The sequence below is a fragment of the Falco cherrug genome, chromosome 9 (genome assembly GCF_023634085.1).
Source record: "Falco cherrug isolate bFalChe1 chromosome 9, bFalChe1.pri, whole genome shotgun sequence".
NCBI classification, from domain to species: domain Eukaryota; kingdom Metazoa; phylum Chordata; class Aves; order Falconiformes; family Falconidae; genus Falco; species Falco cherrug.
This window is the reverse complement of record NC_073705.1, coordinates 39,187,376-39,205,323: the sequence shown is the minus strand read 5'-3', so window position 1 is coordinate 39,205,323 and position 17,948 is coordinate 39,187,376. Positions and strand designations below refer to the sequence as shown.

At 38.1% G+C, this 17,948-nt stretch overlaps 1 protein-coding gene across 1 annotated transcript in view; it reads left to right on the top strand.

Annotated features, from left to right (window-relative positions):
* Positions 1-17,948, top strand: part of MYPN (myopalladin) — a 52,099-nt gene that overhangs the window by 17,447 nt on the left and 16,704 nt on the right. Inside the window, exons 7-11 of the mRNA XM_005433451.3 lie at positions 825-848; positions 2,890-3,006; positions 3,756-4,125; positions 6,139-6,726; positions 9,026-9,173. Coding sequence (XP_005433508.1) covers positions 825-848; positions 2,890-3,006; positions 3,756-4,125; positions 6,139-6,726; positions 9,026-9,173 — 1,247 coding nt within the window. The remainder of the gene's footprint in view (positions 1-824; positions 849-2,889; positions 3,007-3,755; positions 4,126-6,138; positions 6,727-9,025; positions 9,174-17,948) is intronic.

Below are 17,948 nucleotides of genomic sequence, written 5' to 3'. Positions count from 1 at the left end.
ACATTTATGGCAATAAATCTGGGTTCCAGAAGTCAAAGCTGTGGATGAATTGAACAGCATACTCACAGGTAGTATCTGAGATTCCCCAAACTACTGAATTGTTTTGCCTTCTGCTTTGACCCCTTTGCCACCTCAATGTCCTTTTCTAATTCAGCCTCACATCTGGTGTTTGGGTTTGGCACCATTTATATATGAGTTCCACTGCCCGTAAATCACTCATCTTTTAGTTAAGTGCTATTATAATAGCATTTGTGGGCAGCGGATTGCTTATTTATCCACAAAAGTAGCCTGATGTACACGTTAGCATGCTTACACATACCTGTGTGTGCACATGATAGGTTGTAAACATACACTTCTATTTTAATTTTCAAATGCAGTCTAAATATCTGAAGTTTTCTTATAAGTCACTGGAATGCTAAAATTGCTAAAACTCAATAGAAATTCCTTAAATACGACACTACACCAAAACTAAACAAAACAGCGTTTTATCGTAAGATGATCTCATGTGTGTAACAGTCTGACGAATTGTCTTCAAGACACAATAAAGTAGCACTAAGATTGCAAAAAACTGCTTCTTGCAGAATTTATTTCCTATTCATAAGTTCTCAAAAGTGTTCATAAGTGTTCATATTGTTCAGTGGATTTGACATACCATTGGGTACAAGGCCTGGCTGTCTCCACCGCCCCTTAAACAGAAAATTGGATCAAAAGGAGTATTCCGTCATATTGAGAAGACCAAGCTTCATATTTAGTGCTTAAGAAATTAAAAATATTGGCAAAAGTAAGTATTTTCAATCTACTAATTCTGCTCTTCTTCCCTTTAGAACCACGATCTATGGCTGAACCAGGTGAGGATAATCAAAAGGCACATACTTTTTTGACTATACAAATGTCGTTATTTAACCTCACAAAATATTAATTATTCAAACTCCATAATTTAATTAACATAATTTCTTCTTTTCCCCATGTTCTATAGCTACTAGTGAGAAGTATTTTACTGCAGACTGTTCCATAAATATACAATCCGAATTAATTTTATCACTTTTGAAGAAAATAGTATTTCCATTCTGCTTTGACCCAGTTCTAACTTAGGACCTAAATGTTGTCACTTTATGAGCTAAAGATTAACAAGATTAATGTGTGAGGGTCCCCTGTATATCCAAGGTTCAGAAGTACACCAGATGACGTAGACTGAACTATTTTTATCTAGTTTACCAGTTAGGGAACATTGCATCAGATGTTTAGCCATGTCAGCCATTCCCTTTGCTCCCTACCAGCGTAATATGAGAGTATCACATCAGGTGTTCCACCCCTGATATCAGCAAATCCTAAAAAAGTAGCTGGATTTGCTAATTTCAAGGGTCAGAGCAGAATGTAGGCTACTCTGTGTGATTTGAGCAAAGGAGCCTTACAGATTTTGATTGCTTCTTCATGAGATTATTGCTCTCCCTGTAACACTTTTCACTATTAAAAATAAAGCTACCCGTCCTAAAGCAGAAAATTACCGAAGTAGTATTAATTTTTATGGAATATAAACTTCTGTAACTTCTCCTTACCCTGTTAAAAGTTTTTTACCCAGAAAAGTGGCTTGAAAGAGACTTCCTCTCCTTGTAATGTCTCTCTCTGAGATTTAGGAATGAATAAATGAAGCTTCTACCAGAACCCACCAATGCTGTTCCTTTACTGTCCAGTGGCATCACTGCTGAGTAATGTGAAGCAGTTTTTAGAGGGTAATCAGTTGGGTGCAGTTGTCACTGCCTCATCACCTGCTGCTCATTCAGAAGGAATCTGGATTTCCATGCATGCAGTGGTTGGCAAATCCAAGTACTATAAACTAGATACTATAATGCCTTAAACTAGTTCTATAATCCTAGTACTATAATAAACTATTATTCTCCTATAGTTGTTAGCAAATACTCTGTTGCTACTAGATTTTCCTCAGTGATGACATGAAACAACCAAGTTTGTGTGGTATGGTCTTCTACAGAAATACTCTTCAAATATTAATCCAGTAGGGGTTTAGGAAAGTTTCTTGCAAAATGGTAGCAAAATAGTCATTGACTACTTGAAGAAACACTATCAGCCCACATTTCAATACACTTTAGATATTACTCTCCCTCCCCATCCCAGCTACCCAGCCAAATGAAAGATTTAAAATCCCATCACCATAGGTATTTATTAGCTAGTACTGCTGCCCAGACATGTCAGATACTGGTCAGACAGGAATGTCATAGCCCCAGATTGACTTTTCAAGATGGAATTTATCTTTTGCAAGTACAATTTTGCTAGCATGTTGTTCATGACCACTGGTCTTCTTCACAAAGAAGTGAAAAAGCAACTTTCTCTAAGCACAATTAGCACAATCCCCTCTTATCTGCAATCTGCATTGGTACTTTTGGAAAATGCTAGCCTATATGTATATGGTTTTTATTTCTTCACCTTACAGAGTGACTCTACTTGAATTGTTCCCAGTTAATTGTAACTAATCTTTCAATCTGCAAAGAGATGAAAACACATATATTTTAGTGAGTTGTGAGTATAAAGTAGACTATATTTCTCCAAATAAAATTTAAAGTTCTTCAGAGATAAATTCTGTACTTCATGTGATTAGGAAAACATTTTCTAATGTTTTCCAAACACTGCTGACACCTGTTCTTCCCTTTCGTTGGGCATGCTGGAGCACAGAGGGTACCAGTTGCTGCAGACAATGCTGATAACAGCTGCTGCACACAAAGGCTGCCAAAATTGATAATACTGATGGAACTAAAATCAAACTGAGCAAGGTGGAAAACTTTAAGGAAATGTCCCCAAGGGTAATCAAGGCTTTGTTTGTTTGTTCGTTCAATGCATGTTCACTTCAAGTAATGACACTGCTGTGATGCTTTGCAGAGGAAATTTGTACTCTCGTTATTGCTGAAGTATTTTCAGAAGATTCTGGCAGTTTCACCTGTACTGCAAGCAATAAATATGGCACGGTATCTAGTATAGCTCATCTAACTGTCAAAGGTAAGAGTTTGTTTTAGTCCTTTGCTTGCTAGTAAATACAAGCAGAGCAGGCTGCAGCGCTGTGCAGTCCAGGCAGCTTATCAAACATACAGATAGATTGCTATGTCTTTTCAAAGTGTCCTTCCTCAATCACAAATGTGAAGGAACAAGGAACATTAGGGAATGAATCCCGCACAGCGCTTCCAAAAGCACAACCCTTGCTGACCACAAGTTTTGGGCAATAGCCATTTTTGGAATCTCTATGGACTGTCTAGTTTGCTGTTTCGATATCCCTTTGGTGCAGAGCCCAAAGGAGGAAACCTCAAAACAGATTATTTCATACTGCCTGTATCATTTATGCTGCCAAGGCCATTAGGTGAGCAAAGTAAAGCACATAAAAGCATAGTGCAACGTTGACTCCAATTCAGCTCAAGTTCTGGCAGTGTTCTTCATAACTAAAATGTTAGAGAATTCTCTGAGAAGAAAGTTTGTATTTCAAAGACACTAGTGGAATTCATGGGGGACATGGTTGAAGAGCACTGCTGAATCTTCCAAACAAGAAGTGTGTCCCTTCCCTTCCCCCCCCCCCCCCCCCCCTTTACAATATTTCTTGGTTAAGGGAATTTGTTGTTAAACAAATGAGGTCAAACAACTCAGTCCAACTGGAAAGACATCAGAGTGATTTTTTCCAACTGTAACTTTTGTAATTTCATTTCACCATAATTTATGGTAATTTATGTTCACCAAAAGTTTGGTATTTGCTATTTCAGCAACTGAAGACAGTAGTAATGCTGCTAGCCTTCACACAATGAGCTCAATCAACTTAATTGCTGTTGAACATCAACCTCCTCCACACACTCCTTCCCATCGTGTAGTAAATCAAACCCCCAAACCTAAACTTGAAGGTGTTCTTGTGAATCACAATGAACCCAGATCAAGTTCCAAGATAGGTCTCCGTGTGCACTTCAAGCTGCCTGAAGATGATAAAGGAAGTGAATCATCATCAGAGGATGGACCTGGTGCTACAAACCAAATCAGATCCAACTATTTCCAAGAGAAGATAAATGGACAGCCAATGAAAATACCAGAGCCAACATCACCATCCAAGGAACCTCCCCCAGTGCTGGCTAAACCAAAGCTGTAAGTAAAAGGGATTCTAAGTCTCAGGGGCATCACTGGTATTAATTAGGAATCACAGACCAGGACACTATTACACTAGAGCAAAAATCTCAAATACAGAACAAGAAGACAGCCAGTTTCACATGGTGCTGGCCTAATTAACCATACTCTGAGAAAACACACTCAACAGAGGTAGATATTTTTTTCTGTATCACCCTCCTAGGAGAAGCATTCTCCAATTTTAAAAGGAAAATGTTTTTCCCTTTGAAATTGTATTTAATGCCACAATGCTTTTTGCTGCAAACAAAAGGTGAACAATACTGCTTTTATGCAGGCAAAATAAAAACAGGTTCTTCAAACATATCTCATTCAATTCCAGGTATGTGATTTTGCCAAAATCAGATATATTCAGTCTTATACATAGTATGGGCTAACAGCTAGCTATGCCTCATGACTTTTACATCTCACAAATGTAAATCTTAAAACAGATAAAATACTTGGAAATGTTTGATAATGTGAAACCACTTGAACTAAAAAGCATTCACATGATTAGTGCACTGTGAGCTCAAGGGGAAATTTTAAGAAGTAGTGTAGTTTTCTTAGAGGACAATTTACGGAATTCACACTGCAGTTTGTTATGAAATATATTTTCATCATTTTTTAAACCTCCCAAATCTGGTTTAAAAAAAAGCATGCAGTCCTTCATTTCATTTCTTAAATAGGCGGAAGCTTTAAGTAAAGGCTCAGGAAGGACTTCATAAAGTAATTAATTGGTATCTTTAAGCAGGGATGTAATTTGATAGAACTTATATACCATGTAGCAGAAGAACTTGGAACAGTGCTTTTTTAATTTGTTAAGCCTATATTCACAGACCTACATACCTTCAGAGCTATAGTGTCTTTAAGGGGGGATCAGAAGCAGTATTTAATTTACCCAATGTTTTTATAAAGCAGAACTTCTCTCAAACTCCCTCCCCCAATAAACTGTAACAAAGGAGTCCATTATTATGCAGATGTATATATAAAGGACACAAAATCAGGACTGCACTACTTCTAGCTCTCTAACATTCTACTATTTGAAAGCTTGAAATTGCTATCTTGATATACCTTTAATGCAATTTTTGTTTAGTACATTATAGAAACAATAATTCTTTTAAAGAAAAAGCAGTTCTGTTGACTTCATGTATTTGGTTTGTTAGTACCTGTTGTAGTTGGTCTCTACTTCTACATTTTTTGCTTTTTAAGAACAGTTATTTAATACTTGATGATTTATTACATTATAATTTTCTGTATTCTCTATGTCCTTTTTGGTTTTGGAAGGGGAAACATTAGCCTGTTTTCTATATGTTGTATTTCCATATACATAACAACTAAATAAGCCACTTGACAAGGCAAAATGATTCCCCAACTGCAAAGTAAAAAAGCCCTGAAGACACATACAGTAGACATCATCTAAGAAACAACTGCATGAAATGCAAGTCCTCTCTGAATTATGCACTCCTGCCTATCACTGAATGTCAATACCACCTAAAATACATTGGCAGTATCTCTTTGGGTGGATTATTACAAAGCTTTATTAGCCATAATGCTGAGGAGCTAAATAACAGCAAGTATCTTACAAATGCTCATTTAAAAATCCAATTAACTAAATCCTACTCTTCGTTACACAAGCAGAGAGGCACTAAGGTGACATAGAGAAGAATTTGATAATGCTACCCCTTAAATATCTTCAAGTAAGGTTTGTATTTATATTGCACATGATAAAATGTAAGAATCATCTTCAGTCAAATGATTTTCAGACAAAAAAATTTTGTGCCTCTGGCAAAGAAGGGGAGAGGAAGGAAAAGTTTATTTTAGTAGCAAACTAATATTATGCTCTTCTCGTAACATTAGGGAATATGTCATGTAGTTTCCCCTACATCTTACTGTATCACAGGACATAGAATTTTTCTCTTGCAATTCACATAAGGAAATGTAGACAGCCACCAATTCAGGGCTCTTGACTGAATTTTTGCATCTTTGTTTTATATGCAGCGATCAAACCCAGTTAAAACAGCTCCACAACCAGGTCTTGCTTGAACAGCAGCAGGTGTATCAGACATCTACAAGAGAGTTGTCATTCAACACAACTTTATTGAATTCTGCTGCTTCGCTCCCTCAACAGTCCACCTCAACTCTGTACAAACAAAGCAAAGCCCCTGCTGCACAAGCATTCAGCTATCCCCGACCTAAGCAGTTCCTACCATCACAAACCACACCGCCTAGCAGTTCTTCTTCCAGCTCTTCAGTTACAACATTCAGCAACGTCCCTCAAGGAACTCAAAGAACAAACAACAAGGAAAATTTCACAGGAAATTCCCCATCTGCCCAATCAAGGTCTTCAGGAGGGTTTACAAGCATAAGTGAACAGTCTCTACCAAGCCCTAAAGAATCAATGCTGCCTCCACTAACGCTTTCTACATCGAGCGTAAAACAGTTTCAGCCACAGAGTGTGACTCCTGCTCCTATGTCCCCAACTGGCCGGATTCAGAATCCAGTAGCTTTCCTTAGTGCTGTTCTTCCTTCACTTCCTACTGGGCCATCAACCAATGCTATGGGACTGCCTAGAAGTACACCAGCCACGTAAGTAGCATAAACCATATGTGCAGCAGGGACAAGAACTACTCATAAAGGAAACTAAGATGTATTTCTGTTCAGGGGTTCAGTGGGGAGTAACTGAAATGCAAGTCATTCATAAAATAGAAAAGTGAGTTATTAATATATTCTGGTCATTTCATCTAACTTTTACATTTAGTTAATAAAGGATGAGCTAGTAGCTTCTACAAGAAGATAGAGAAATATGAGTTTATAAACAGATTATACAATAATGTTGGGGCTCAGAGACTCACAAGACTGTACTAGTGGGTGAAAAGAGATTTCATGAGCTTGCAGGGTAAGACCTAAGACTCGAAGACAATGGCTATATAACCTATAAAAACATTCTCATCTATTGTCAGCAACAAGTAAAGTTCTGAAAGGTACCTCATAATATAAGTTATTTCTTAGTCCAGGTAAATCTAAGAAATAACTTATGTAAAGATATTTTTCTGGTTGCAACACTTTCTCTATTTAAAGTCCCCCCAAAAATCTCAGGAGAGTTAATGGTTTGCACATAAATATTTTAATTGACAGCCGCCATGATTTCACCACCATACGAGCAGATAAGGATGATGATGTATGGGAAAGGCTGTGGTCTTGAGAGTTCCTTCTTTACTAGTGGAGTTTAAATCAATATCCCTTTTGTGGGCTACGTGAGCACCACGTTAGCATGGCTGGCACTGGTAGGTTGATACCACTTTTTATCCATAGAACTCCAGATCCTGCACAAAGTGAGGACTATTTCACCTTTTTACCAATGGTACACTTCAAGGTAGTGATAGCCATCCGTAAGTCACAATCTCCCAACTATCCTGCTGATACTACATCGAGCAATCTATAATTAGAAAAAAGTGTCCCTGTATAAACAACATTCACCAGTGTGTGCCAAGAAGCCTGCCTTCAAACCATTACTGCACTCCTGCGCACAGACTTCCTAGCTGCCCAGCACAGCCACATAATTGCCATCACTCTGTGGCACATGCCTGGAGGCCCTCACGGCCTGGCATCATGGGCAGGCACACATAATAAAGTTCCAAGGTTCACAGTGAAGGCTTTAACAATACCCAACCCAAGCCTTCAGCCTGCTCTCACAACACTGCAACAGCAAGCAAAAGATCAACTGCTACTACTCATCCACTCCCCTTCCTCCCCTTCAGAGCTGGTGCGCAAGTGCTCAAGCCCTATTCTCTTTGCATTAATGACACTTAACCCTTGCAGGTGCTTTACTTTTTCTAACTGCTGTACTGGCATTTCCAAATAGATCCTTACAATACGCCTGCCAGGTAGAGTAGTTAAATACTGTTTTATCCATTTCACCTTTCCTGGGTCCCAGCCCAGAGCTGAATTCCCACATAACTACAGCTCTTTGTGCTGAGATTCAAATTTAGATCTTTACATGGGAGAGAATCAAAGTGAGGGCACAAAAGATCAGGAAGGAACCTGGACAATTTCTGTGCTAATCTGTGAATATCTAATGAAGTTTCAGCTTCCTTTTTTAGCATTATCAATCTTATTCATTCTGGTTACAAAATCAGTGAGAGAACACCATGTCTGCAGAGCCACAAAAGGAAGACACCTTGCACAGCAATCATCACTTATGCCTTTTACCTGGATCCCCTGTGTTATTATGATCCCAGCTTCTGGTAAACTACCAGAACATTGCACACCCTCTAGTAGTGCGCTGCTGCTGTGCTTCAGCGGTGCACTCTCACAGTCCCCTGACAGTCTTATTTAAGAATTTAACTATTTTCAAACCTTACTAAAATAAAACAGACTACATCTATAATATAAAAATAAAAAGAACTGTTGATGTTAGGTGTCATAAAAAGGTGAGAGAAATGAAAGAAGTAAAAGTTCATGGCAAGTGTAAATGATCAGTGAAGATGTGAGATAAAGATCAATGAGAAATTGTATTAACTCTTAAATCATTGCCTGATACAGAAAAATGTACAAGTTATATACCTATGGTAACACCTATACACATTTCTTTAGCATTCATAGTGACATTATTCCAGGATAAATATAAATGGAACCCAAATGCTTATTATAGTATTGTAATGCTTATTCTCTTTAAGATGTGTCCTTAATTCTCACTGGCATGGGAATAGGATGCATCATTAAAACAGTACCAAAAAAAATCTAATCCCATATTGTGCTTTGGCTCTACATCAATAAATAACAGGTTCCCCCAGACAACTGAAGGGTAACATGTCATATCACACAGGTGACAAAAAAAAATACGTACTGGTTGCTGCATGTTAGTATCAGAATTTTCTTTTAATAGCCCGATCCAGGGATTAACAAAGAAAAATCTGAAGCCTCTGCCATTAGCAACAGATGATTCTATTCGTGAAAATAAAGCTGCACTTGTAAAGGACCTGGAAAGAAAACTGCATTTCAGAGAGGATGTTAATCAACAAAGTAGTCAGCAGGTAAGAAAATCAAGTGTTATTAAAATAAATTTCACTCATGACAAGACATGTATTATGACTTGTGGAACAAAAGGTGTTTGTGTGGTTGAGCCGCTACACTGCTTTGCCGAGTGAGCTTTTGTGGTAAGTACTGGTTTGGAATAGCAAACTGGAGCTTTAAATACCAAGTGTGAGGGGATGCAGCTGTAGAGGGTTTACTTTGTGACTGAGCAGCATTGTTAATTTCTAACAATCTCTGTTAGAGACCAGTAGGAATGTGAAACTTCTTTTCATGGAAACTTCTGTACATCGGATTTCATTTTTTCACTTTACCAGTTGCTCAACTCATTGTGTGCACACACATTCATACACTGTATATTTTTAACACAAATTGAGTAAAGTAATCAGATTGTTTAAGAAAATGTTTCTGGTTTTACTTTGGGTGAACTAAAACGCGATATTCAATTTTTAGCACTAAACCTATTTTTCCAGATCTCCCTTCAGATCTCCCTTCTTGTATGAATTGACAGGGACTTTGGTAGCTGGTTTTGGTACATGTTACTGGCATACACCAAACTTCAGGCCTAGCATTATTAGAGTTTAGCAAAATAACAAGCCTTTTACAAAGTTCAAGGAACTAAATATCAGTTCATTCTTAACTGGAATCAATAAATTCACTGGATCTGTAGAGTGTCTATGAAATTAAAGAAGAAATAAAAAAAGAAAATAATATTTTGAAGGTTGAAATCACTGTAGAACAGGTTCAACTGCCCTTGAATAACAGTAGGACACACTAAGGACTGCTAGATAGCTGTTCTGTCTGCAGGCCACTATCCTACCTTCACCTTGGCCAGGAAGCCCTCCATAGCTGTCCCGCCAGCTCAAGCTTAACACAGCAAATAATGGTTTACCTTGATCTGTCATCAACAAGGGAATTTTCATAACGTCTGTTAGCCCTTCTGACAGAGAACACGCAAAGATAAGCAAAAAGCCATGGAGTCTCTGGAGCAAATTACCCTCTGCGGACAACTGCAGTATAATCCCTGTTTTTTTAATTTTGCCATTGACCTTTCTTTCTGAGAGATCACGCTGCCAAAGCACTTTGAGTAAAACAACTGGCAAGCAGTACATTTTGCAGATGAATCACAAGTGTTACAATTTGTACTTGCTATGGTAGCAAGACAAATTATTTAGAGAGCTACTGTGAAATACCAATCAGTCTTTCGAGTTAACTGCATGATAACCCCTTTAGAAACAATGATCACTAGTAGTGTCAAAGTTATCTGCTGACAGCAAAAGTTATTTATACACTTACTTGTTATTCTGTATGAGACCAAACCAAAATCTAGATTCCCGAATCCCCCAAACATTGAAAAACTTCAAAGCTGGCACATCTCTAATCGTTATGGTAATTAGAATGCCAATGATAATGAACTAGAAAACAATTTTAGGATTGCTCAATAAAAGATTGCTCATTTTTCCCTCAGTTCCCACCTTTAATCACTTTTGATTTTATTCTTCCACGCCCAGGAATACCACTGCTCTGACTGACTCCAGCAAATGAAGTCTGAGTTTTCTCCTCAATGAAAGCAGTGATTATTTAAAGAGATGAGAAGATGCATAGTATTTTCCAAAATTCCTATTTGCTGTTATTAAAACAATCAACATTGTGAGAATAGTATGTAGGAGTGCTGGATTCACACCCATACATTTTGTTCTGGTTTTTCCTCTTATAGCTAACACAATTAAAAAGGAGACATTTTCATGCTATATATAGCATATCTGCATTAAATTATAATGGTAGGAAAGGGCTTCTTACTCGCTTTCTCGTAACTACAAATGCAACTCTGTGAGACATCACTGCATAATGAAGTACAGCATCCAACAAGAATCTCAAAGTGTTGGCTTCCTTGTATTTTCTACATGCTATTTTTAAAATTCCTTCTATATATAGTGTATTTTTATATGGTGTCCTACAGCATATTTTTATTTAGAGAATTGTATTGTAGCCCCATATTTCAATAGCAGCATTTGGTCTCATTTACAGTACCTGCAGAGGATGTAGGGATCATCCAGAATGAAAGCTGCAGATGACAAGTCTGTGCCTTAAAGTACTGGTATTGTCTTATATTACTATGTAAAGTGCAGTAATGAACATAAGTGATTTACATCCTGGTGCTCTATTTATTATCTATCATTGACTTCCATATGAAATGTGTTTAGCTTACAAGTCAAGATTTTCCTAAGTGTCAGCACTGTGTAGTCAGCATGACATCTAATGATCCAGATGTACTCCTTCTGGTTCATCCAGTACATCATTCATCATCAACAATAAAGAAATCCAGAATCAGAACACAGTTGGTAATTTTGCTGATGTTGCATGAGACAGAACAGATTAGTCTCTGGTCTTCCACAGCTATGATAATCACACAGTGCTGACAGAAATACAAATATGATTTTGCTAAGATTCTAGCTGAAGCTTTGATCAAGTACGTGAAATAACAAGCTGCCATTTTTACAAGAAAAAAAAAAAGACACCTGTCATTTATGCAGATGGTAGTATGCTATATTGCCAGGTGAGATTTCATCACAATTAGGAGTGTTGAAACAAATGTGGTTCAGTTATACAAAGTGTCTTCAGTCAGATTTGCTCAGTTCTTTCAAACAGAAGACATACCAGATGAGGATTAGCTTTACGCAATTCCAGGAAGAGGTCAGGACAAATCCCAACATATAGCAGACAACTCAGTTTCTTCCTTGGCCTGAAAACAGTTGAACTCGTAACTCTTAACTCCTGTAAGGACAGCCTAACCCCTTGCCAGTGGGAATGTGTACTGTTGGTGCTGTCCCAGGCCGCACAAATAATTAGGCATTCTTTATCAGCAGGATAAAAACCTGGAAATTCCACCTTTCAAAACAGCTCCCGTAAAATGATACCTGAGCCTTTCTCTCACCTTCTCCAACTCAACGAACAAAACTTAAAGACTTTCAGGCAGTGTGGAACAGGCCCTCCTTTAGCAGGACACTTCAGATAGCATTTCACCTTAATGGTTAGGGATGTTTGAGGAAGCTTTCTTCCAGTTTGTGTCGGAGAAAAGAAACAGAGACAGACAGAGAGAGAGAGAAAAAGAGAGCCACTCTCCTGCCTAGGAACTAGGACAAACACCTGGATTCTTGTCCTTGCTACAGTGTATGTTTCAATGTTTCTGCAAAGTAAAAGAGGGTAAGAAGGACAAAGAACTTCCCTCCCCACTCATCTCTACTCCCATAATATTTTACTACCATGGAGCTCAGAGCTTCCTCTTGGAAACACGTTGAAATTCTGTGAGACAAAGCATCCAAGTCTCATAACCTCTGTGAGCGTCTGGGCTACTGCACCATTTGGTGAAAGAAGAGCACAGCCAGTGTTATCTCTGCCTCCCCAAACCTGTCACCTAGTCCACTGGGCCTTTTAACTTACTTACAAAGTAAAGTATCTTGGTAATGTTCAGTTGGACTATGTCATGTAGAAACAAAAAGATGTGTGGGAAGGAAAGGGCAGACAGAGAATTTGAGGGGATTTTGGCAAAAGTGTAAACGTGTAATGCAAACTGATTCTCTTGCCCTGATATTTGAAAACATTTACAGGCTTCACCAATGGGACTATTTATAGAGGAAATTAAGTTTTACAGGCAGAACTTAGAAATGAATGATATTACTGCCTCAAAACTTTGCTATACAAATAATATATAATAGGAAAATTAGGTAATTAAACCTCAAAATCCTGTACAGTAATAAAAGAATTAACTGTGCAATAATAAAGCAAAGGAGATTTAAGTACCTGGGCCTGGTATATACCTTTTGTTTATAAGAACTACAAACTGTGCTCACATATCTGTGTCATTTACTATGAAGAATATCATGTGGCAATGCTAGTTGGTTGTGTCTTACGTAAGACCCAGACAGCAGCATGGTCACTGCCTTATTTTTAGGACAAAGAGTAAACCTACAGCTGTTTAGAAAATTATGCACGGCCCTCACATGAACATTCTTTACTTTTACTAGGGAATACTCTATAACAAGATTTCAGAACAGAAGAGATGCAGGGTTTGTCCAAAAGTTTTTAGATCATTAAAATCCATGGCTTGTAAAGTCATATGGAGAACTCAACTCATCACACAGGCCACATCACCATTAACACCTCAACACTGATCAAACAGAATCACTTCCTCGCAGTTCCCATACTAACCAGTCAGCCTCAGAAAGGTCCCAAGAACCACCAAGAACTCTGTTGCCCAGAGCACAAGAATTACCCTTAATTCAATCACTCCAAAAATCTTGCTCAAAACTAAGCTTCACATCACATCTCAAAGGTCAGCAAATGTAGGCAATTTTTGACCAAGGATGGGAATTAAACCACATCAAAGCTCATTTGCTCTGTACTACAAATGAGAAAAGATTTAAGAACCTGACCAAGACAAGTTGTCAAATCTTGGTATTAATAGGTATAAAACTGTGGGAATGAACAACTGAACAACCACTTGTGGCTGTCTTCTCAAGACCTAGGTCTAATCAACAATGAAGTACAGACAGGTTTTCCTGGTAAAGATCCTGGCTTGCAGAACCCACCACCTAGGAAAGGGAACCTGAGCTCCTCATGCTTTCACACACACTCCTAAGCCACTCACTCTAGCTGATAAATCTGTGGGAGCTGGAGATGCAAACCTCATTTGCTTTCTCTTCTGTTTTCCTCTTGCTCAATCACTGAGCTGAACCATATTTCAAACATTGTCTAGCTGTGTACACAGATGAGTTGCTAGACTCTTCAACTGTTTGCATTTGGATGTGTTTCATGCGTTTACATTTGGAAAGCATGATATTCATGTCTTGTGCCACCTAAAATGGCCCAACGTAATTCATCTGCAAGAAATAAGTCACTTCAGTAATACCTCTTCACAGGACATAAGTGAAGAAAAGCAACATGTTGGATCTATTGGTTTTTGATTCTGACCACTGACAGGGAAGGGAGGGGAGAGGAAGGAGTGAGAATCCAAACTACACACATTATTTCACTCTGAGTAGCCTAGATTGAACTTTGAAGCCAAGGAGTGTTACAGCTTGGAAACAGACACTGAGATGCAACATAATGCCAGATTCTTAGATAAACTGTCAACTGGATTTAGAACAACTGTCAAAAAGCCAATCTAGTAAAAGTTACAAAACTGGGATTAAATTGGGAAATTCATCTGCAGGTCGTAATGAGTGACAAAGAGAATTATGTTTTTATACAGTATATGAAAATTGACATTCAAATGAAGTTCCTCTAGTCTTTCTATTTGTGGTAATTTCAATGGGTTACTATGCTAACATCAGATTATTTTGATGCGACAAACTTCTACTGTTAGCATGTATTCTCACTAAGATCTGAATCTTGCTAAAGTTAACAGCAAGACGGGTTTTAACTTCAACAGATCCAGGATTTTAGAACTCATATTCACACACAAAGGTGCTTAGAAACTTACAGGAATTACTACAGTCTACAAAATTCCCTTTTTGCCAAAAGGTTCACAGGTAGCGGTATGGCCCAGGAAATAGATTATTTGAGTCAAGATCTAGGAGACCGTGATCCAACTCTCTGGCCTGTCAGAGATTTTCTGTGTTAACTTAACAAGGTCACTCAGCTTCTTTAGTCCTCATTTTTTCATATGTAAAATGCAGGCAACAGCCCTGCCCTCAAGGGTGCTCAAAAAATGACGGTGATGGGGCCAGAGACAAAACAATGTGAATCTGTACCTTCAACAAGACTTGCATGGATTTTGTTCACCATACTGGTCAAATTACAACTATCCAGCAGCACCCTACATTATTTCCAAGGCAATGCAAAGGCTAGCAACTCCCCAGAAGAGAAGTTGCATGTAACTTCTCCATCTGCCCCAAATTTCCACTAGAACTTGTCTGACTTCCCCCCCACCCCCCTTCTGAGTTAACTTTTTTCTAGCTGAGTCCTGCAGAACAGATAACTTTCTTCTAGCTGAGTCCTGCAGAACAGATCACTGTGGGATCAGATGAGCGCCAGTGATGGCAGGAGGGATGTATGGGAGCATGTGAATATGAGCAGGGAGGGAAGCAGTTGAATGCTGCTGCTACAACAAGCTGGCAACTAAACTGGTTCAGCTACACTGTGAAATCATATACTGAATATGCTACACGTCTCTGTGGCAATAATGCCGCACAGCTCACTTATAAAGTGCTACTAATGACTAGAGAAAAACGGTCCAGAACTGCTTAAGACACATATTCACCAGCAGGTTTCCTGGCTTTGCTCTGGTCCGTTTTAAGTCTTTTACCCTTCCAGCTATACCCTGATAATTTAATGCAACCACCACTGCCTATTCCCCTTTTGGTAATGCATGTATGTGAAATATCCAGGTTTCAAAAGCTGCAGTCTACTTAGCATATATAGCTATAGATAATAATATACAAATATAACACATATGTATGTATTCTATATATTCTAATTGGTACAGAATATTTACACCTCTAGACAGGAACCTTAATTTTACAGTTTCCTAACTGGGAGATAGCACAATTTAATTATCTTAAACAAGTGTGTGAACTCCTGTCTGTACAAATTTCATGTTCCAGGAAAGCTGCCAAAAAGCAGCTGGAACCCTACATTTTTGACCCAAAAAAAGAGCTTGAACCTTTGTACTCTTTCCCTTAGTGTCCTCAGTACACTGAACTGCAGCCTAGTTTTAACATTGTACCCAGTGATCACACTGACTTGTTTTTTGTGTGATGCTTTACGAAATACTTGTCTGAACCACAACCGCAAACACTTTGCCCTACTCTACTTATGTAACCACATTCAGAAATAATTTTATGGCTTATGTGATAAAAACAGTTCTTCAGAAAGCCGTATTAACTATTAACTATCTTCTGTTCTTGCTAATCCTGGAACAAAACCTACCAAACTAGCAAAAAACCCATCCAAGGTTATATTCTCTATATAACAGTGTAATTCCACTTATTTCAGAGATTTCTGTTTTTCGTAAGTTTGGTATAACACCTTCAGTCTATGTATGTTGGTGTTAAAATTTTCACAGCAATGTTAACTTAGTCTTGTTGGTTTGTGTGTAAATTTATATAAGCATACATATGCACACTAAACAACACATTTAGAAAGACAAAAGACTGAAGTATGAGCACAACACACAGGCAACACTTTGGAACTGTGGGAACCCTAACTTCAATATTTTCTAATTTAAAATGTATTTTTGAATATAACTCCTTAAAACGAACAGTCCAAACACATGCAGTCAGCGTGCACTGTTGCTGGCCAGAGACTGTTGTGTTTGCATGGAAACACAATGACTCTTGTGGCTTCCATTGGCAGAGAAGCAGCCATTGGTAATGATAGCCCAGTGTTGATAGTGCAGCAATACGCACTTGTTCTGAAAAACTGCTATTTTTGTTTTATACCTTTCTTCTGCGTGTGCCCATATATCCAGAGCCACATGCACTCACGAAATGTAAGAGAAAACCTGTCTATGATTAACTTAAAAGTGTCCCTATGCAATGCATTCCTTCCTCTATCATATTTCTTCTGCAAGCAGATACTTGAAAAAGAACTGCCTATATTTCTTAACAAAGTTAAGTTTGTAAGTTAATATCCTCAACATATCAGTCAGGGAAAAAATGATACACTGTTCACAGAAAATGTTTTCAGATCTAAAACAGAGGCAAGAAACATTAGGTTAATGACAGTTTGAAAACAATTGCTCAAAGTTTGATTTATGTTAGTTGGTAACTTAAGACAAACCTGTACCTTTTGAGAAGAGGAAATAAAAGAAGTTAATTGTCTCTATCAGCATTGTTTGGTTTCATCTGTAGGCCATCACGGCTACAGCAATACTACACTATTCATTTCTTATTACATACCATGACTTCTTTTGGACAGCAGTGAATCGGGGGGGAAAAACATCAATATGAAAAACTACTGACTAAACTCAACTATCTATAAATAATACTGGACCCTCCCATTAGCTTGCAGTATTTCATTGCCTTTTAACTCCACTCTGTAGCATTTTGTTCTGGAGTCAACATCTTACCCATTAATGTGATGCCTTGAAAGTATAACAGTAATGCCTTCCTAGCCCCATTACCTCCCTCTGCTAGAGAACACCGTAAGATGAAAAACTGATTTCAGGGACCAAACAGTGATTTCCCAGTCTTCAACTATATACAGGTGAGGATATATTAACAGTACAATACTGCCTTTTTAATTTGAAACATTATTCTTGTCATTCACAATTTTCATTTCCAAAACCTGCTTTGACACAGTCACCAGGAAATTGAGGTAAGAAAACTCTGATGTAGAGATTAGTTAGGTCATTCTGAAAAAAGTTATCACATTCAGACTTCACAGGTCTAGTGAGACATGCATATAGCTCAGTAAAATTGAAGATGCGATACAACTGAGATAGTCCAGTGGCAGATTTATATAATACCGTAAAAGAATGATGTTACCTATTGGTAAGGTTCACAGGGCAGTAAATAACTGGTCTGCTGACTTCTAGATTATGTAGATTTAACAGTTTTGTATGAGAGAGCAGATGCAGGCTGCCTACTTTTTCTTCCTTTGTTCTTTCTTACATTGCACTAAACTAAAAGGTCTTGGCTCTTGCAAAAAGCACTCTTCCAATTTTTAGCCTTCTAGACTACTGCCTTCAGGTTGCTATCTGATTCTGAGAAGTCTTAACACTTTTCATACCCACTCATTTTATTCTAATCTGAGTTCAGAATTGCCCTCTTTGA